The sequence below is a fragment of the Aquarana catesbeiana genome, linkage group LG13 (assembly GCF_042186555.1).
Source record: "Aquarana catesbeiana isolate 2022-GZ linkage group LG13, ASM4218655v1, whole genome shotgun sequence".
Taxonomy (NCBI): domain Eukaryota; kingdom Metazoa; phylum Chordata; class Amphibia; order Anura; family Ranidae; genus Aquarana; species Aquarana catesbeiana.
The window spans coordinates 28,820,938-28,843,874 of NC_133336.1; the positions used below are offsets into that span (position 1 = coordinate 28,820,938).

Below are 22,937 nucleotides of genomic sequence, written 5' to 3' on the forward strand. Positions count from 1 at the left end.
TCTGCCGGTAGTGAGGTCATGACATTGCTTCCGGCCTCCGAGAGTCATAGAGATGGCTGGGGACCATCTGGTCCCCGGCCATCTCTATGGTAAACCACTGCCGGATGATTCGTTCTCCGGCTTCCTGATCACACGGTGCAGGAGGGCCGGGCTTCCTATCCCGCCGCCTGTAAAAGCAACCAAGGGGCTACACAGCTGCTATGATTGCTTTTACATTGCAGGGAATCGCCTGTTGGAAAAAAAAAAGATATCTGGATGATGCTTGCAGCTGCAGACATCATTCAGATAACACTACCTAAAATCCAGGACATCCTATGACATCCACCTAAGGATTAGTGGTTAATTTTTGAGCCCTTCTACCTTAATCGTTTCAATTTCTTCAAGCCCTGATGAAATGGGGTGGAGTTACAGGCCTCAAAATGCGTTGACTTTGTAAATACGCCTGCGTTGGAATAAACTTGTGTCTGGACTTGAATGTTGCGGTGTAACGCTTCAATTCAAATCACTATCACAACCCAAGGTGACCCGATATTTACCTTCTCCTTGTTTCTTCACCACCCGTATAATATTGGATGATAGGAATTATACAAAATAAATAGATATAACTTGGGATTCCAGCTTCATTAAAGTGGGACTTCACTCTCTCAATCAGCATTGACTATTTATAATCCTCATGCTGCAAGCATTAATAAATAGATAAGTATATCATGTTTACGCGTTTCAAACTTTTTAAATTTTTTTTACATTTATTTAGTTGCTTTCTGGTTTCCAGGCCTAGGCAAATAATATCATCCATCCCGGGAGTCTTCAGGAGGGGTTTTCTCAGCTAAGCACACCCTCTACCTGTTTGCAATAGCTAAGGGCAGATGGGTTCCAGGAAGTTAATGCAACAGGAATCATCTGCCCTTACTCAAGATGGCCACGGCCAGAAATGCCTGGGGTTATTTTTTCAAAATGATTTCTCAGCAAAATAAAGCATAGAGACATGGATGCATTGGGGGGGGGGGGGGGGTGCTTTGAATGTCAACCGTGAATTAAAGCAGAGCCCCCCCCCCCCAAAAGGGGGGGGGGCTTCGCTTGTGTGCACCCTTTACTGCCACAATTGCCACTTTCTTTATCGTACATCACGGGACACAGAGCACCATAAAAATGACTATCTGGGCTATATGCTACCTTTAGGTGATTGGACACTGGCAGCCAATAGTAAGAAGGTTCCTACCATATAACCCCTCCCACACGGGAAGTGCCTTTTTGCCAGTGTCTTGAAGGTGATCGTTAGAGCTGTTGAAGCTCTTCAAATTCTTCAATGATGTCCCAGTGAGGATGTTATAATTGGATCCATTCGGATGGCAAGAAAGCTAAAGTGAATGGCACCCGAGCCTCTGTTCAAGAACGAGGTTTTTGCCTGTAATGTGTCCTTTATGGCACTGGACCCTTGTTAATGGTATTCCTGCTCTATTACTTGCCCAAGTGAACCAGAAGGGTGCCTTACAGGTCCAAGGGTGTGGATTCCAAATAAAGGGGGACCCAGTCTTTGAAGGTCCTCAGAGGAGTGGGACGTGGGTACCGCGGCGAACTACGAAGACGTCCGGCCCCTCCTCCTTACCCCCACAGCCTTCTTGGGGGCACAGGTTCTGGGACTTGGGGGAGCACAACTTGCACATGCACAATAGGAAACCGGCTGTCAAGACGGAAGGCTTCACTGCCGGTTTTCCTTACCTAAGATGCCCGTCACCTGCACCCAGAGCTGAATAATGAAACAGTTCGGGTGAGGATATCATTGGATCCCAGGACAGGTAAGTGTCCTCATATTAACCCCTTCAGATCCGCGCTATAGCTGAATGATGGCTACAGCGCAGACCTACTTTGCCGGGAGGCCGTCAATAGAAGTCCTCCCCTTTGCATGCTCCCCGACGCGATGTGATCACCGAGTCAACGAGATCCCGGCCTCTTACCATGTGATCAGCTGTCAGCCAATGACAGCTGATCACGTGATGTAAACAGAAGATCGGTAATCGCCGACTTTTGTGCAAGGGACATTGGTCCCGAAGAGGAAGAGGGGAAGCCGCCTCATCTGTGCCCACCAGTACCTCCTGCCAGTGCTCACAGTGCCACGAATCAGTGCCCACCAGTGCATAAGTGCCACCTATCAATGCCCACCTGTGGTGCCATTCAGTGCCACCTAGCAGTGCTGCCCATCAGTGTCACCTAACAGTGCCCATCACTGCCAGTTATCAGTGCCTATCACTGCCCTTCAGTGCTGCCCATTATTGACACTTGTCAGTGCCCACCAGTGTAGACTCATCAGCATACATCAATGAAGGAGAAAAATTACCTGTTTGCAAAATTTATTAACAAAATATAAAACGGTTTTGTATTTTTTTTTTTTTTTTTTTTTTTTTTTTTTAAATTCAGACTTTTTAACAAAAAATAAAAAACACAGAGGTGATCAAATACCACCAAAAGAAAGCTCTATTTGTGGGGAAAAAATGATAAAAATTTCATTTGGATACAGTGTTGTATGACCGTGCAATTGTCATTTAAAGAGTGACAGGGCTAAAAGCTGAAAATTGGTCTGGGCAGGACGGGGGTTTAGGTGCCCTGGTAAGAAAGTGGTTAGAAGTCAGCAGCTACAGTATTTTGTAGCTGCTGACTGTTAGTTTGTTTGGGGGGGAGACTGGAGCTCTGGTTTTAAATAGTTTTTTTGGGTTGTGGCGCTCAAATGCAGAGAAGACCTGCTTTTAACCTCCTACTCCAGGCAATAAAGCCACGACTGAGGTTCCAATGCTTTTTCCCTCTTGCAAAACTTGCAGCCCTATAGGAAATGGCTTCAGCAAGCTGTGTTTGTGAGATGTGGTTATGGACTTGAGTCATCTTTGGGTCATGGAAAGTGCCAGGAATGTAAAGCATATTAGAGGAGAGTTGTGTCATGTCTCACCAGAGAAGACGTCTGATCAACACTTTGGTTCTGGCTTCGCCCTCACCGATTGCAACACACTTCATATAACACTTTGTGCCGGAGCCTTATCACTTGGCACCATAGTGCAACAAAAACTTCTGTATTGCCAACATTCCAAGGACACCTGAGTGCTTTTTGCTACAAGTTGGAAATAAAGAAGGCAGGGGCATCAACATAAATAGGTGCCAATATAAGGAAGGGCACAACCTATGTATTCCATTAATAGGCTTAGGTACAGGAAAGTGCAGGGAGCCTTGCAGCCAATCCGAAGCCTGCTTTCGATGTTCTGACCACTTTAACGAACCACTTGCCCTCTGGAAGATCTAACATTAGATCTATCTTTCACAATATAACAAAAAAAAAAAATGGGCTAACTTTACTGTTGTCTTATTTTTTAATTAATAAAAGTGTATTTTTTCCAAAAAAAAGTGCGCTTGTAAGACCGCTGCGCAAATACGGTGTGACAAAGTATTGCAACCACCGCCATTTTATTCTCTAGGGTGTTAGAACCCCCAAACATTATATATTTTTTTTCTAAGTAATTTTCTAGCAAAAAAAAAAAAAGTTTTTAACTTGTAAACAACACATCTCAAAAAGAGGCTCGGTCTGTAAGTGGTTAAACAACAAATCTAGGAATATATACAGGAACACACTTCAGTTTACAGATACACTCCTCACAGGATCACAAAACTATTTAGCAATTCAGCTTGTGTAAATACCTGAAATCTCTCAGGTTGCGTTGGCATATGCCAGGAGTCCTCAAACTACGGCCCTCCAGCTGTTATGGAACGACACATCCCATGAGGCATTGTAAAACACTGACATTCACAGACATGACTAGGCATGATGGGAATTGTAGTTCCTGAACAACTGGAGGGCCGTAGTTTGAAGACCCCTGGCATATGCCATGTAAGGTCTTGCTCAAATGGACGAGGATGTCATATAGCATGAACTGGCCATTTATTGCCGGCATTTCGACATCAGGTGCTGCACACAGGCAACCCATTGAAGTCTATTAGGACAGAGTGGCTGCAAAGACCCGGTCTTGGTCCTAATGTGACAGGCGTGAGTGCCCACTGTCTGTGTTCAGGGCCGCTCACCCACACAGCCTGCAGCTATGTCCATTCAGCCTCTGCATCCTGATAGACTTTAGTGTGCTGCCTTGCACACAGCACCTAGAAATTGAGCATGCACGCGCTATACAGACACGATTGTCCATGTGAGGAAGACTTAAAGCTCTTAAAGGAGGAAGAGAGCTCAAGTTGAGTTGCCATAGGCCACCTAAAGCTTTTACAGGAGGCACAGCACTCCTGTAAGGTTGGGTGTCACCAATATGCTATTTACTATCTATCCTAAACACTGGTGGGAGGTGGGGCAGTGACAGCCTTTAGAACTGAGTTTCGTACTCCCTTTACAAAGGCGAGTGAGAAATGTAAAATATGCTATTGAAAGGTCACTTTTTTGTCTTGCATATTTCCTTGAAAGAAAGAATAAATATGTTTTTTTGCATCTCGGAGGTTGTCCTGGCTTCAACACGGATGTGGACATCATAGGCAACGAGCAAGTTCAGAAGTGTATGAGCTTGTTGGATATCCCATTACAAAAGTCCAAAGACATTTCAGGGCTTGCTCACACCATAACTGTTGAACTGCATGTTTCTGGACACCAGCGCACATGCATGGAATGAACGGGTCCCCGGACCATTGTGCACATCCAACTTTAACAACATTTTGGGGAAGGCCCAATCATCATCATCTCACTTATGAGTTTTTTGGTATCCTTTTCCAAACCCCCCACATCTTGTGTCTAACAATCTCCACACTTCTGGGAAGGCTTTCCATGAGATTTTGGAGTGTCTGGGGGAATTCGTGTCCATGACTGTCTCCCCCTGTACAAAACCAGCTCCACGAAGACATGTTTTGATGAGGTCTGGTTTGGAGGAACTTGAGTGGACTGCATTGTGCCCTGGCTTTGACCCTACTGAACACCTTTTGGGATGAGTTGTAAAACTGATTGTGAGTCGGGTCTTCTCATCCACCATTAATACCTGATCTTATCCATATTTTTCTGGCTGAATGGACACTAAGACACTCCAAAATCTCATGGAAAGCCTTCCCAGAAGTGTGGAGATTGTTACAGACACAAGATGTGGAGGGGTTTGGAGAAGGATACCAAAAAACTCATAAGTGAGATGATGATGATTGGCCATATAGTTTACCTCCTCCTCGTACAATTCTGATACAACCGCACAGCCATCAGCCCATCCCCCACATGCCAGGGTGCTAGGTGTTATCCTGGACTCGGAACTCTTCCTTCGGCCCCACATCCAATCACTTTCCAAAGTATATGCCAGACCTGCCAGGTGCCCTTGAAGCTGGAAATCACTAATGTATACGCTACTCTTATCTTTACTAGCTTCCAGGTTGCCATGCTTAGCAGCTGGCCTGCTGCATTCAGATCACAGATCGGCTGTTCAGCATGGGTGTCATTCCGAGAATGGTTTGCTTTTTCTCAATAAGTGCATAGGGTTCTCTGATTGTACTAGACGGAGAGCATGACCTCACCACCCTGCCTCTCCACCTTGTCCAATCATAGAATGCTTTGCATCCATTACAGCATTTTTTCATCAGTGATTTACAGGAGCATCGGCCAGGTATGGTATATACATAGTTGCATCGATCCAAGGTGGACCAATGTAACTGTGTAAAAAATATCAATACCTGAAATCCTTTTTTAATTTGTGGAGAATAAGGAGATTAAGTTTTTTTTTTTCGATACCCTGAATGAAAGTGAATGTTAAGTAAGCCAGAATCTGATTTTACTGTTCTATTAATCTATATATCATCCCATTTTTCTTTCTTTTTGTAGGTTGCTGTAGTTCGAATGAAAAGCACCGAGCGTATATACGCCATGAAAATCCTAAACAAATGGGAGATGCTCAAGAGAGCAGAAGTAAGTCTGCCTTCATATCTAGGGGGGTCTTTAAAAGAAAACAGCGAGCTGACGTGATGAAGCAGAACGTGACATCGCCTCTGGGCATGCACAGTGTCATGTACATCATTGCATTGTCTGTCTGTGCTTCTGATGTTGGGTGACTGATGGAGGAGAGTTGTATGGCTGGGCCTCCATGGACCAGAACTGCAGGGGTTAATGTCTGGGAAACAGAGGTCACCGTTGTCGAACAGGCTCGTTGATGTATGGAAAGATTTTTTAGAATGTTAGAAAAGCTCTGCTATTGTTTTTGGAATGATCTGTTCACTGCAGGTTCAATCTATCTTAAAGTGGAGTGCCACCCAAAAAAAAAAAAAAAGTCATGTGCATGAAATGAATTTAAAAAAAATCATTTGGAGAAAAAATTTTTTTTTACTTACCTTTTTATGCCTGTTGCTATGTGGTCCCTCGAAATCTGCCTCCTTCATCACCTCGGCTCCTGACGTCACTTCCTTCGTAGCTTCCGCTCGCTACTGCTCCTGGGAGATGTGTGTCATCATTTCCCAGGAGGCAGTGGGCAGCGCAGAGGGCTAGGTTGCCATAAAAACGGGGCTGGCACTTCCAACGCCGCTGCCCGTTGTTATGGCAACCTGTCTACTTTATGGCGCATTACTGCGCATGTGCGAGAACGGGGACCGTATCCCGGAACTAAATGCTTGTGGGCACCTTTTGGGGGGGGGGAGGGGAGAGCGGGTACCTGTTTTTTCCACGGCGAGGTACCCCAGAAGTTCGCCCCCCACCCCTCCTCCTTTTTACCACCACCGGGCTGTTCAGAAAGCACAGCGTGCTTCGCGCTGTGAAGCTGCAAGGCTTTACTGCCGGTTTCTCTCAGACGGGAAACCGGCAGCACCCGAGATCCAATTGAGAAATCGAATGGCGTGCTGACATTGTGGGATCCCTGGACAGGTAAGTGTCCTAATATTAAAAGTCAGCAGCTACAGTATGTGTATGTGGGGTTGGAGCTCTGCTTTAAAATGCACTGAATCAAATGGAGTTGTAACATATCCCTGCGGCCATCCAGAACCTCTACCCCTATTCGCTGTAATTGACTGCTCTATCTATGGTGTTTGGCGTTTGCAGCCTAATCCAATTTTTTATTGAACTCTCACTCCCACCCTATTGTAATATGATGGCCAAGTTAGGAGCCCTATTATCCTGGGAGGACGTCATATGATTCCTTCCCAGGATCGCGCCCCACGGGTCGTGCTCCAGCGCAATCTGTCTGATCACTGTACCATCCTGCTGCCACGTGGCCAATTGCTGCATGTCCTATGACAATTGTACACAATGAAGGGCTTTGATTCATGGCTTTCATTGTGATGAGCTCTGTGATTGGTCACAGTGATCACAAACGGGGCCAATCACAGCCTATCTGTACCATGTGATTAGCTGAGGCCAATCATAGGTGATCACAATAGTAAACACTAAATGAATTTGTTTTTATTCAGAAAAAATGGTTGCTTATAACTGTAAAATTCACAATTATTAGCAATCCTTGTGTGTTAAAAAATAAAATGAAAAAATCCTGATCACCTCCCGAGAGTTTACAGTATTACTATGGTGTGTAAATTCAGCTTTAATTGGTATGGGTGCATTTTTTTTTTCCCAGAAAAAGTTGGCTTTGGCCTTTTAAGTGTATTGGCTTCTTTTAGGGGTCATGCCAGTGTTTTAGTTACAGGGATTTGGAACAGAGTTGCTGAATTTTTTCATTTGCTCGCTCCATTGTGAACCGCCTGTAATACCAGAACATCTGAAATTTGTAATTTAAGAAAAGATTGTGACATGTATGGCCAGCTCTATTCATACCATTCATCTATCTCTGTACAGTAGTAGACTTTGTACACCTTTTTAGTGTTCAGTTTCTGGTGGTTGCCTGATGGTGTCAGGATCTAATTTGGTGAATTTATACTCCACAGACGGCCTGTTTCCGGGAAGAGAGGAACGTGCTGGTGAATGGAGATTGTCAGTGGATCACTACGTTACACTACGCCTTTCAGGATGAAAACTATTTGGTAAATATTTGTATCTGGTTGGATTTATGTTTTTAGTCTTGCACGTGTAGGAACAGAATCTCATAATGTGTGCCTGGCGCTAATCGGTGGAATTCAAAACCACTGCTTGTCCCTGTACACCGTCACCTCCTTTAGTTACATAGTTAGTCTGGTTGAAAAAAGACACAAGTCCTTGGGGTTCAACCAATAGCGTCCAGTTCAACCAATAGCGTCCAGTTCAACCAGTAGCGTCCAGTTCAACCAGTAGCGTCCAGTTCAACCAGTAGCGTCCAGTTCAACCAGTAGCGTCCAGTTCAACCAGTAGCGTCCAGTTCAACCAGTAGCGTCCAGTTCAACCAGTAGCGTCCAGTTCAACCAGTAGCGTCCAGTTCAGCCAATAGCGTCCAGTTCAGCCAATAGCGTCCAGTTCAGCCAATAGCGTCCAGTTCAGCCAATAGCGTCCAGTTCAGCCAATAGCGTCCAGTTCAGCCAATAGCGTCCAGTTCAGCCAATAGCGTCCAGTTCAGCCAATAGCGTCCAGTTCAGCCAATAGCGTCCAGTTCAACCAATAGCGTCCAGTTCAACCAATAGCGTCCAGTTCAACCAATAGCGTCCAGTTCAACCAATAGCGTCCAGTTCAACCAATAGCGTCCAGTTCAACCAATAGCGTCCAGTTCAACCAACAGCGTCCAGTTCAACCAACAGCGTCCAGTTCAACCAACAGCGTCCAGTTCAACCAACAGCGTCCAGTTTAGCCAGCAGCGTCCAGTTTAGCCAACAGCGTCCAGTCCATACTAAAAGTAATTCCTGGAGTTCTTCCTTCATATTGCATGGTCAAGTGGTACTCCTTTCACTTGATGAACCTAGTAGCAGTGGGGAAAATCGAAGCACAGCACAGACTCTTCAATGCCCACAGGCACATTTTTAGTTGGCCCGCATTTGTTCACCAAGTGTGAAGGCATTTTTACAAAACCCCCCCCCCATTCATAGCCATCTTGGACTGCAGGTTGGACACTCCTCTTCTATCCCTTCCTTCCTAGTTTGACTGTCCCTGGCCCACCGTCACATCCATTGGATTTCAGTTCTTTCAATCATTGAGACTCAGCATTACGTGTGGGTGTTACTTCAGGGTGGTATACATAAAAATATAATCCTGCCTATGAACGCCCGCCCCTCCATCGACATCTACCCATCAGGAAGCTCTGTACAGGCACACCGCTGACCTTTCCCGCCAGCCATGGTTTACCTGCATTCAATGTAGTATGTGTTTTTGGCAGTGTCTTGCTCAATTTTCAATCACACTCTCAGCAGGGGAGGGGCTTTGAGGGAAATGGGCGGGGGCTCGTTAGGAGATGAAATGGAAATAGCCAACCGCTGTCTGAACATTGATGTAAGTGTTCCTCTCATCTCCAGTTATAAAGTTTGAAGAGAGCCTTTAGACTAAGTTAGGTGGGCTGTTTTACCCCCCCAGTGTATGCAGAGCACTTGGCAGGGATCAGAACTCAAAATGGTTTAAACATGACTGCGCTGTCCTAAAAATTATGTGAAAAAAGAAAATCAGTGAGTGAAAATGAAATAAGTATGGAAAAGCAGTTGCGGCTTCCTGCCAGACACAAACACCAATCAACAACTTCCAATATTATGTGGAGCTATATTTTCCATAAAAGTGAATCTCTGCAATGAATTAATCTTATTCAACCCTTATGAAGTGAAAATCATGAATAAAAATGGATCAAGCACACTATAAACAGTCCATTTTATTGATAGTAGATCTCCAATGTAAAATCAGCACACAATACACGCAGGAATAGTGATGAGAAAAGATGTGCCTTCCACCTCCACGCACACTGACGCTAGCCGACTCCTGTTGATCTCCTATCACAGGAGATCACATTTGCTTCTGGCTTAATACCCAGCCCGGGCCTTCAAATATGCAGCAAAGGTCACAGCGTCTTCCCAGATGTTTACCATTCACAGGTACATGTTGCCAGATAATCCCCAAGAGAAAATAAAATCTTCCATAGCATAAAATCTTTGGGTGACTTTATTAAGTATAAAAAGTATTGCACTTACATTTAAACAAATCCATGCAGTAAAACTCTGAGCCGGCTCTCGATTGCAGCCCGTTCCGGGAGGACTTGCATGAACACGGTGATGTCAGCACTTCACTCCTCCCTACGTGTTTTGTCACAATTGACTTCATCCTGGAGAGCCCCAGGATGACAATTGTGACGAAACGCATAGGTAGGAGCGACGTTACTGCGTTCACGCAAGTTCCGGAACAACGGCTGCAATCGAGAGCCGGCCAACTCAGAGTTTTACCGCATTAATTTATTTAAATGTAAGTGAAATACTTTTTACTTTTAAGCACCGCAAGCTGCTTCCAGTAGCATACATAAGCCCAGCCATACATGGATCAAAATTTGGCCTGTTCAGTAATCATCGTATTCTGCCGGCCGGGAAGGCTTTTTGTGCCCCTCTCCAGGAGAGCAGAATAGCGCTACTGACTATGTTGATGAGGGAATCGAGTGATTGCCACCTATGATGGAAAGAAAGGTCATGTGGTGATTGTGCAGTTCATAAAGTTTTTTGGATCATGATTATGGCAACCCAATAGTGCTAAAGTGGTGTGAGTGCTAATAAGTATTTCTCCCTTCTTTGTTTGACTTGCAGTATCTAGTCATGGATTACTATGTCGGAGGGGACCTTCTAACACTGCTTAGCAAGTTTGAAGACCGGTTACCGGAAGACATGGCCAGATTTTACCTTGCAGAGATGGTGCTGGCCATACATTCCATTCATCAGCTACACTATGTACACAGGTAATACAATCCCACAATGCTGGGTAACCTAAACGGCTTGACCTTGAGCATTGCTTACATAGAGACACACGGTCATCATCTGTGCTCATGATTCTATGCCCATGCATCTGCCGAGTAAATTTCATGCTAGGAGAAATGGTGGAGGCAATTCCATTTATTTGCATTTTACATCATCCTGCATCCTCCTGATGTGTGTACATTTCCTGGACGATAAGGCAGCAGAAAACGTGGATTTGTAGAGGCAGGCGTTGTGCGTTTTTTACATTTTTTTTCTGTTTGTATTGACATATGCAAAAAAAATAAAAAAATAATCTAGTGTTTTATATATAATATATTTTATATAACATACTGATTGGTTTGTGCAAAAGTTATAGCGTCTACAAAATGGGGGAAAGATTTAGTGACTTTTTATTTTTTTTTTTTAAATTGTTTTTACTAGTAATGGTGTCAATCAATGACTTAGAGCGGGACTGCAATATTGCGGCGGACAGTTGGGACACTAACTGACACTTTTTGGAGACCAGTGACCCTAATACAGTGATCAGTGCTAAAAGTATGCGTGTTCACTGTACTAATGACACTGGCTGGGAAGGGGTTAACATCGGCGGCGATCAAAGGGTTAAACATGTGCCTGACCTGTGCTTAAAGTGGTAGTAAACCCGCTGACTTTTTTTTTTTTTTCCTCCTACACCTGTAAGGGAAAAGGCATAATGAGCTAGTATGCACCGCGCTGGTATCTCACCTGATCCACACTGAGGGAGCTGGCATTTTACCTCGGCGTGTCTTCTGGGTATGGCGGCTCCGGTGCTGTGAGTGGCCGGAGCCGCGATATCATCATTCCCGTGCGTGCGCGCTGGAGACTCCTTTCCGGCAAGGTTCGGTGTCTGCCGGACTTTCAGCCGAGAATCCCCGGAGCGCATGCGCTGCTGAAGTCAGCGGCTCATTGCGAGGGGAATATCTCCTAAACCGTACAGGTTTAAGAGATGTTCTTTTTTACCTACAGGTAAGCCTTATTATAGGCTTACCTGTAGGTAAAAGTTTAAAAATTTACTATACTACCGCTTTAACTACTGTGGGGGGGAGGTGCTTGTACTAGGAGAAGGCATGCCTTCCCTACTTGAGTCTGCCATTCTGCCTGTGTACCAAAGCATCGGCAGGTGCTGGCGGACATCAAGTCCGCCATACCCGCAGATCAGCTCCCGGTGTGTCTAATCACAGCGGGAGCGAACCGCTTGCCCCAGACCAGGAAGTGCGGGATTACGTACTAGGTACGTGATCCTGCGCAGCAGAGCAGCCTTGCTACCGTGTATATGTGTGTGTGTGTGTATATATATATATATATATATATATATATATACACTACCGTTCAAAAGTTTGGGGTCACATTGAAATGTCCTTATTTTTGAAGGAAAAGCACTGTACTTTTAAATGAAGCTAACTTTAAACTAGTCCTAACTTTAAACAAATATACTCTATACATTGCTAATGTGGTAAATGACTATTCTAACTGCAAATGTCTAGTTTTTGGTGCAATATCTACATAGGTGTATAGAGGCCCATTTCCAGCAACTATCACTCCAGTGTTCTAATGGTACAATGTGTTTGCTCATTGGCTCAGAAGGCTAATTGATGATTAGCAAACCCTTGTGCAATCATGTTCACACATCTAAAAACAGTCTAGCTCCTTCCAGAAGCTACAAAACTGACCTTCCTGTGAGCAGATTGAGTTTCTGGAGCATCACATTTGTGGGGTCAATTAAACGCTCAAAATGGCCAGAAAAAGAGAACTTTCATCTGAAACTCGACAGTCTATTCTTGTTCTTAGAAATGAAGGCTATTCCATGCGAGAAATTGCAAAGAAATTGAAGATTTCCTACAACGGTGTGTACTACTCCCTTCAGAGGACAGCACAAACAGGCTCTAACCAGAGTAGAAAAAGAAGTGGGAGGCCGCGTTGCACAACTAAGCAAGAAGATAAGCACATTAGAGTCTCTAGTTTGAGAAACAGACGCCTCACAGGTCCCCAACTGGCATCTTCATTAAATAGTACCCGCAAAACACCAGTGTCAACATCTACAGTGAAGAGGCGGCTGCGGGATTTTGGGCTTCAGGGCAGAGTGGCAAAGAAAAAGCCATATCTGAGACTGGCCAATAAAAGAAAAAGATTAAGATGGGCAAAAGAACACAGACATTGGACAGAGGAAGACTGGAAAAAAGTGTTGTGGACGGATGCCAAAGGTGTGCAATGCTGTAATTGCTGCAAAAGGAGGATTCTTTGATGAAAGCAAAGTTTGATGTAAAAACAATGTTATTTCAAATACAAATCATTATTTCTAACCTTGTCAATGTCTTGACTCTATTTTCTATTCATTTCACAACGTATGGTGGTGAATAAGTGTGACTTTTCATGGAAAACACAAAATTGTTTGGGTGACTCCAAACTTTTGAACGGTAGTGTGTGTGTATATATATATATATATATATATATATATATATATATATATATATATATATATATTCACAGTTGTGCTCATAAGTTTACATACCCTGGCAGAATTTGATTTCTTGGCCATTTTTTAGAGAATATGAATGATAACACAAAAACATTTCTTTCACTGTTGCTCAGTGTTTGGCTGAAGCCATTTATTATCAGTCAACTGTGTTTACTCTTTTTAAATCCTAATCACCACAGAAACTACCCAAATGACCCCAAAAGTTTACATACCCTGGTGATTTTAGTCTGATAACATGCACACAAGTTGACACAAAGGGGTTTGAATGATATTAAAGGTAACCATCCTCACCTGTGATCTGTTTGCTTGTAATTAGTTTGTGTGTATAAAAGGTCAATGAGTTTCTGGACTCCTGACAGACCCTTGCATCTTTCATCCAGTGCTGCACTGATGTTTCTGGATTCTGAGTCATGGGGAAAGCAAAATAATTGTCAAAGGATCTGCGGGAAAAGGTAGTTGAACTGTATAAAACAGGAAAGGGATATAAAAAGATATCCATGGAATTGAGAATGCCAATCAGCAGTGTTCAAACTCTAATCAAGAAGTGGAAAATGAGGGGTTCTGTTGAAACCAAACCACGGTCAGGTAGACAAACTAAGATTTCCGCCACGACTGCCAGGAAAATTGTTCGGGATGCAAAGAAAAACCCACAAATAACTTCAGGTGAAATACAGGACTCTCTGAAAACATGTGGTGTGGCTGTTTGAAGATGCACAATACGGAGGCACTTGAAGAAAGATGGGCTGCATGGTCGAGTCGCCAGAAGAAAGCCATTACTACGCAAATGCCACAAAGTATCCCGCTTACAATATGCCAAACAGCACAGAGACAAGCCTCAAACCTTCTGGCGCAAAGTTATTTGGAGTGATGAGACCAAAATTCAGCTTTTTGGCCACAACCATAAACACTACATTTGGAGAGGAGTCAACAAGGCCTATGATGAAAGGTACACCATTCCTACTGTGAAACACGTAGGTGGATCGCTAATGATTTGGGGATGTGTGAGCTGCAAAGGCACAGGAAATTTGGTCAAAATTGATGGCAAGATGAATGCAGTATGTTATCAAAAAATACTGGAGGAACATTTGTATTCATCAGCCAGGAAGCTGCTCATGGGAGGTACTTGGACATTCCAACATGACAATGATCCAAAACACAAGGCCAAGTCGGCCTGCCATTGGCTACAGCAGAATAAAGTGAAGGTTCTGGAGTGGCCACCTCAGTCTCCTGACCTCAATATCATTGAATATCATTGGGCCACTCTGGGGAGATCCAAACATGCCGTTCATGCAAGACAGCCCAAGAATTTACAGGAACTGGAGGCTTTTTGCCAAGAGGAATGGGCAGCTTTACCATCTGAGGAGATAAAGAGCCTCATCCACAAATACCACAAAAGACTTCAAGCTGTCATTGATGTTAAAGGGGGCAATACACGGTATTAAGAACGGGGTTATGTAAACTTTTGATCAGGGTCATTTGGGTAGTTTCTGTTGCCAATATGATTTAAAAACAGTAAACAGAGTTGATTGATAATAACTGGATTCAGCCAAACACTAACCATGAGTGAAAGAAAAGTTCATATTCTCTAAAAAATGGCCAAGAAATCATAAATTCTGCCCGGGTATCTAATCTTATGAGCACAACTGTATATACATATACAGTATACGGTCGGCAAGTGTTTAAAGTATATCATTGGTCAAATGTAAATTTACATAATTGCACATTGAACTTTGTAAAGTTATTTTGTGAAGATCCCCACACATTTACTTCCTTGAATTTTGCGACAGGTAGTCACAATGTCCTGTAAGCAGCCACTGCTGTGTCAAACATTTCTCAGAGCCTGCCCTCTGTACTACGGAGGTGATGAGAGAAGGAGTTTCAGGAGGCGGAGTCAGTACAGGAATCCTTGCTTGCTGGCAGCAAGGTACCATGGGATATGTAGTCCTTAGTAATTAATCGCAAACACCAGAGGAGAAGCTGCAAAGCATGCAGGGAAGCCAGGAAGTTGTGGAAAGAACTGGCCAGTAGACAGGCAGCACTCAACATGAAAAGAGACTTTTTTTATTTTCTATTAAACTTTTATTGGATTATCAAAAATAACTATTGTTTCTATTGTTATTACAATGATGTTATAGAATGAAAGTGTGTGTTGTGAACTCCTTTAGGTAAAAATATACAGAGTACAAGTTTACTTTGAGAAGAATAAGAAATGTTCCAATGGGGCAATGCTGAGGTCTGCATAGTGAGATTTTATGCCTTAAAATAATGATCACAGTGATCTGCAAATGTTCCATGTAGATTGGGTGCTGAGCCTGGCATTTGCTCTGCCATTCCCTTTTTCTACCGCAATGTGCGCTGTCACAATAACGACGCCCACACGTCTGCTTACTTTGGAAAATCGGCTTGTAGACCATTCAGTCAATATTTGCTTTAGCTGCCTGTTTTTTATTTTGCAATGCCAGAAGCGGCAGAGACAGCCAAGCTTCTTCAATGAGAGGGCAGCATTCCTTCATCTGCATTAACACTTTCACTACGTTCCCTGGAGCGTTCGAATCTTCACTACATTTCCTGGAGTGTTCGATTCTTCACTGCATTCCCTGGAGCGTTCAATTCTTCACTAAATTCCCTGGAGCGTTCGATTCTTCACTACATTCCCCGGAGCGTTCGATTCTTCGCTACATTCCCCGGAGCGTTCGATTCTTCGCTACATTCCCCGGAGCGTTCGATTCTTCACTGCATTCCCCGGAGCGTTTGATTCTTCACTACGTTCCCTGGAGCGTTTGATTCTTCACTACGTTCCCTGGAGCGTTCGATTCTTCACTACATTCCCCGGAGCGTTCGATTCTTCACTACATTCCCTGGAGCGTTCGATTCTTCACTACATTCACCGGAGCGTTCGATTCTTCACTACATTCCCCGGAGCGTTCGATTCTTCACTACATTCCCCGGAGCGTTCGATTCTTCACTACATTCCCCGGAGCGTTCGATTCTTCACTACATTCCCCGGAGCGTTTGATTCTTCACTACATTCCCCGGAGCGTTTGATTCTTCACTGCATTCCCCGGAGCGTTCGATTCTTCACTGCGTTCCCTGGAGCGTTTGATTCTTCACTACGTTCCCTGGAGCGTTTGATTCTTCGCTACCTTCCCTGGAGCGTTTGATTCTTCGCTACCTTCCCTGGAGCGTTTGATTCTTCGCTACCTTCCCTGGAGCGTTTGATTCTTCGCTACCTTCCCTGGAGCGTTCGATTCTTCGCTACCTTCCCTGGAGCGTTCGATTCTTCACTACCTTCCCTGGAGCGTTCGATTCTTCACTACCTTCCCTGGAGCGTTCGATTCTTCACTACCTTCCCTGGAGCGTTCGATTCTTCACTACCTTCCCTGGAGCGTTCGATTCTTCGCTACCTTCCCTGGAGCGTTCGATTCTTCACTACCTTCCCTGAAGCGTTCGATTCTTCACTCTGTTTTTGCTTTATTGCTAGACAAGCATTGCTCTGTTTATGTGCTTGTTTAATGTGGATGAGCATACAGAGATGGATGTGAGCGTGCGGTTTTGGCAGTTTCTTATTTGATCTCTAACATGCACAGTAAACTGTCGTAGAAGCACCCTGTAATAAATGTTTATTTGCAAAAATTAAAAAAATAAAAAGATGTAAAACAAAAAGTGTACAGTTTACAGGATTTAAAGAGAAAATAAAATTGAGCCAAAACGTTTGTTTCCCTTAAATGAACCCGTGCTCTGCCCATGTTGATGCACAGGGCCGCAACAAGCTTCCTTTTATTGCCCCCCCCCCCCTCCAAACCAGATGAACATCTCTTTCTTTAAAAGGATTTTCACTCTTGGAAGAAAAAAAAGTCTATAAAATACTGTAGCTGCTGACTTTTAAAGAAGTATGGCCAAAGCTTGTCTGGCTATCCTTCTATTGATCACAGGAGTGCAGTTCATTCTGCACTCCTGTGACCCGTTTTCAGCAGACTGCGGCCTGAAGCCGGCTGACGTCACAAAGCCGGTCCAGGCTCAGGCAAGATCGCGACACGCCTGGATCGGCACCCGGCTCAGCCTCTCAGTGAGCCGCCGAGGGCCCGGCCGCTCCCGCCCCCTCACAGCCCAGCGCTCTCATGAGCGAGGAGGAAGCAGAGCAGACAGCGGTGACTGACACTCTGCTCTGCTAGGGGAGCCCTTAGAACCAAACAATTGGTGGTGTTTGATCGCTCGGTTCTCATTCTTAGGGCTGGCAGGGGACCAATGCTGCATCCATCTGGGCAAGTATGATTTGGCAAAAAAAAACATTGCCATACTTCTCTTTTTAATAAAAGGGCACTTACCTGTCCAGGGATCCAGCACGGTCATCACCCAGGCCAGTTCTTCACCAGTCTTTGGGATCCCGGTGTTAAATCAAATTATGCGACCCGTCAGAATGTGTAATGGAACTGACGTTTAGACGCCGCCATCTTGCTAAACCTCGCACCCGTCCACAGAAGGATACACTCAGAAGGGGGCAAGCAGACATCTTGTTACACCCGCCGGAGTTTTGCATTTTACACTTTTTTTTTTTAACAGTAAACTGAGCTTATAAAGTGAAATACAGTACAGTACTTAGATGTTGAAGATGTTGAATTTTAAAAGCAGCAGCAGGCCCGCTGATCTCGCAGGTCTACTAATTGGACAGAACACTGCTGCTTTTAAAATTCAACATCTAAACAGTCACACAGAGTTCTAAGTACTGTATTTCACTATATAACCTCGGTTTACTGTTAAAAAAAAAAAAAAAAAAAAGAAAAGTATAACATGCAAAACTCCGGTGGGTGTAACAAGATGTCCGCTTGCCCCCTTCTCATTGTATACTTTGGATGAGTGCGGGGTGTAGCAAGATGGCGGCGAGAGAACGTCACTTCTGGCATCTTTTGTGTGGGAGGCGGGCTATGACGCCTTGTGACTTCACAGCTGGCTTCCTGCTGCGCACAAGGCACGCTGCACTTTGCGAATGGTCCCGTAGCTTTCTGGGCCTGTGAGGTGTCCCAGAAGGCTGATGGCTGAAAGACCCCAGATCTCTCCTTTACCCTTAAAAGCAAAAGATCAATAAAAACATTTTTTTTTTCTTTAATTAAAAAAAATGTTTACATTGCCCGAGAACCGGAAATGATGTCATGACGTCGCTCCAGTCCTCCAAGGGCATAGAGGTGAGCGGTGCTATCTTGCCATCGCTTATTTCTATGGGAAAAGCCTGCAAATCTGCTGCAGGGACCACTTTTATCTGAAAGCCAGCCGCTTAAGGGAAAAGACAAAACCGGGGTTGTGGCATCTAGCTGCAGCCATAGCCCCGGTATTTAATGTCATGATGTAAATTCCCAGCTAGGCAGTCGGCAAGTGGTACAGTGCCTTGAAAAAGTATTCATACCCCTTTCGTCATATTACAACCAGAAGTGTAAATGTATTTTATTGGGATTTTATGTAATAGACCAACACAAAGTGGCACATAATTGTGAAGTGGAAGGAAAATGATAAATGTTTTCCAAATGTTTTACAAATATGTAAAAAGTGTGGATTACATTTGTATAGCGCCCCCCGGAGTCAATACTTTGTAGAACCTCCTTTCACTGCAATTACAGCTGCAAGTATTTTTGGGGATGTCTCTATCAGATTTGCACATCTAGAGAGTGAAATTTTTGCCCATTCTTCTTTGCAAAATATCTCAAGCTCTGTCAGATTGGATGGAGAGCGTCTGTGAACAGCAATTTTCAAGTCTTGCCACAGATTCTCAATTGGATTTAGGTCTGGACTTTGACTGGGCCATTCTAACACATGAATATGCTTTGATCTAAACCATTCCATTGTAGCTCTGGCTGTATGTTTAGGGTCGTTGTCTTGCTGGAAGGTGAACCTCCGCCCCAGTCTCAAGTCTTTTGCAGACTCTAACAGGTTTTCTTCTAAGATTGTCCTGTATTTGGCTCCATCCATCTTCCCATTAACTCTGACCAGCTGAAAAAAAGTGGGGTGTTCAGGGTGATGTGCAGAGTTAGTTTTCCGACACACATAGCGTTTTACTTTTAGGCCAGAAAGTTAAATTTTGGTTCCATCTGACCAGATCACCTTCTTCCACATGTTTGCTGTGTCCCCCACATGGCTTCTCCCAAACTACAAACAGGATTTCTTATGGCTTTCTTTCACCAATGTCTTTCTTCTTGCCACTCTTCCATAAAGGTCAGATTTGTGGAGAACATGGCTGATAGTTGTCCTGTGGACAGATTCTCCCACCTGAGCTGTGGATCTCTGCAGCTCCTCCAGAGTTACCATGGACCTCTTGGCTGCTTCACTGGTGAATACTCTCCTTGCCCGGCCGGTCAGTTTAGGTGGACAGCCATGTCTTTGTAGGTTTGCAGTTTTGCCATACTCTTTCCATTTTCGGATGATGGATTGTACAGAGCTTCATCAGATGTTCAAAGCTTGGGATATTTTTTTTATTTTCATTACTCAACCCTGCTTTAAACTTCTCCACAACTTTATCCCTGACCTGTCTGGTGTGTTCCTTGGCCTTCATGATACTGTTTGTTCACTAAGGTTCTCTAACAAACTTCTGAGGGCTTCACAGAAATTAAGTGACTTCTGAAGGCAATTGGTTCCACTAGATCTTAGTTAGGGGGTATCAGAGTAAAGGGGGCTGAATACAAATGTACCCCACACTTTTCACATATTTATTTGTAAAAAAAAAATGAAAACCATTTATCATTTTCCTTCCACTTCACAATGATGTGCCACTTTGTGTTGGTCTATCACATAAAATCCCAACAAAATACATTTACATTTTTGGTTGCAACATGACAAAATGTGAAAAATTTCAACGGGTATGAATACTTTTTCAAGGCACTGCATGTCAACAGCAGCAAGTGAGCAATGAGCTTTAGATGTGCTTGTTAATGAGTTGTACTCCTTCTTTCCTTTTTTTTTTTTTTTTTTTTTTTTTTTAGTTGTTGAAATATCTCTATAATAGTGGAAATGTACTCGCCTAATATTGGAAAGAAGTCAGATCTCAGCATCACTCCTCTTCAGATGTGCCGAGCCGCGGGCCGCCTGTTTTCACACACGCACTTCGTCTTTGTTCCCGCTGCTGCCTTATTGAATCAGCCGAGTAGAGTTCACTGATTTGACAGCCGCGGTTGTATTTCTGAAAGTGTCGGTGTTCTACTACTGCCGCACTCCCCATTGTTCCGTGTTCATAAACAAGGGCAGAGACAGAACAGACTGTGCCGTCTTCTTTCCAATGTAAAGTTCAAGGTTTTGGTAAACTACTCAGGATGGGCTTTGTGTTCACCAGTTCTTTATAATCACTTGCGGTACATTTGTGCGTTCTACCATGCTGGTTCAACCAGCCTGTTCAACTGTTGCCTAGGAATGAAGATATTTGGTATTGAGCAGCGTTCATGACCTGGTTACATCAAGAGAATGTGCAATGATTCTGTTCATAATTTATTATTACAATAATATCAGGATTACAATATATTTCAATCTTAAATGTTATATTGCCTATAAATTCTTCTTGCTCATATAGTATAGGATCTCAGATCCCGAGGTTATTGTTATAGGGTAGGTACCTTCAAGTGATTGGACGTTTCTAAACAACTGTGTGGACCCCCCCCCCCCCTTATAACTAAAGAAAAATAAATTGTATCCAGGGAATGCTCAATATCAAAAAGTGGCTGTGCTTGTCCATATAGCAAAATATGGGTAGGTGTCCCCAAGGTTTAGGAACACAAAAAAGGTACTGGCACCAATTCAGCTACATGGCAATATTTAACATATCAAAAACCACATCACCTAAACCAGCGCCACCCAACCCTACCATGCATGGTCACCCAGAAACCCTGCCCCCCCAAAAAACCCATCTGGAACAAGGTGTCCCAATCCCCCTTACTTCTCAGAGATCCACCTAGACCTGCCCTAACAATATAGTGTCCCCTGGGAGAAAGAATGCTCAGGTGCCTTTACCAATTCCAAAAACCTCAATGGGTATATAACTAGGCACCTACATTCCCTGGAGCGTTCGATTCTTCACTACCTTCCCTGGAGCGTTTGATTCTTCACTACCTTCCCTGCAGCGTTTGATTCTTCACTACCTTCCCTGGAGCGTTTGATTCTTCACTACCTTCCCTGGAGCGTTTGATTCTTCACTACCTCCCCTGGAGCGTTTGATTCTTCACTACCTTCCCTGGAGCGTTTGATTCTTCACTACCTTCCCTGGAGCGTTCGATTCCCTCTGGATCTCAGATTCCGAGGTTATTGTTATAGGGTAGGTACCTTCAAGTGATTGGACGTTTCTAAACAACTGTGTGGACCCCCCCCCCCCCCCTTATAACTAAAGAAAAATAAATTGTATCCTGGGAATGCTCAGTATCAAAAAGTGGCGGTGCTTGTCCGTATAGCAAAATATGGGTAGGTGTCCCCAAGGTTTAGGAACCACAAAAAAGGTACTGGCACCAATTCAGCTACATGGCAATATTTAACATATCAAAAACCACATCACCTAAACCAGCGCCACCCAACCCTACCGTGCCAGGTCACCCAGAAACCCTGCCCCCCCAAAAAACCCATCTGGAACAAGGTGTCCCAATCCCCCCTGCTTCCCAGAGATCCACCTAGACCTGCCCTAACAATATAGTGTCCCCTGGGAGAAAGAATGCTCAGGTGACTTTACAAATTCCAAAAACCTCAATGGGTATATAACTAGGCATCCCCAAGCATCACTTCTCCCGGGACCGTCTTCCACTAGCTGTACTAGTAGAAATGCAAGGAGTAGGATGGTGTGCAGCCAGGGTCTAATCCCCTGTAGGCATCAATCAGTCACTCACAGATGCAGACATAAACTAATCATGAGAGAGGCCATATCCGGCAAACAAGGGTGTCTGCTGTATCGGGAGTGCAGCCTATTTTAGGTGGTTTCCCTGATGTGTAGACCGGTGGTGGGTACAGCTCACTGCTGTGTCCACGGTCCAGCTGGTGTGAAGATGGTGTCCAAACACGTGCACGGTGTATACAACACAGCAGCTGATCTAAATGATGTATGATAATGCACAGCAGGACCAGCCGGTACTCAAAGCAGTAGACAAATCCTCCCGATGTCATAAATCAAGGCTGCTGCACCGACTCTTGCTGCGCTAGATGTAGAGCCACTGGTACAATGCTGCGGCGCCTCTCTGATCCACTAGACTGGAACTCTCTAGGATGACCACGGAGGGTGGGCAACAGCCGGGTCGCACGTTTTGTCCTGTCCCCTGCCAGGAACTTCCACAGTGTTTTTTTTTTTTTTTTTTTTTTTTTTTTTTTTTTTTTACGGGGGGTGTTTTGTGGGCCTTGATTTCTGAGTGGCCTGGGATGGGTGTGGTAGAGTAGGGTTGGGCAGCACAGGTTTATGTGACATGTTTTTTGATATGCTGTTGAAAAAATATTGGCGCTTAGCTGATTTGGAGTCAGTACCTTTTTCTGTTTTTTGTTTTTTTTTGTTTTTTTTTTTGTTTTTTTTTGTGGGACCCCCTTATAACCTATCCTGCTCCCAGCAAGCCTCAATTCTCAAGTGTCTCTTTGTCCCACTTTGAAACACCCTCGGGAGCTGAGGCTTCACTGACTGCGTGTTGTTCAAGCTGTTTGTCTCTTAGCCATGGTTTCCCTG

At 44.2% G+C, this 22,937-nt stretch overlaps 1 protein-coding gene across 2 annotated transcripts in view; it reads left to right on the top strand.

The window, feature by feature from the left end:
- The window catches only part of CDC42BPB (CDC42 binding protein kinase beta), a 207,285-nt gene that overhangs the window by 71,728 nt on the left and 112,620 nt on the right, over positions 1–22,937 (top strand). For both annotated transcript variants that reach the window (XM_073608630.1, XM_073608631.1), the window contains exons 3-5: positions 5,828–5,911; positions 7,867–7,962; positions 10,615–10,763. In XM_073608630.1, the coding sequence (XP_073464731.1) occupies positions 5,828–5,911; positions 7,867–7,962; positions 10,615–10,763 (329 nt within the window). The remainder of the gene's footprint in view (positions 1–5,827; positions 5,912–7,866; positions 7,963–10,614; positions 10,764–22,937) is intronic.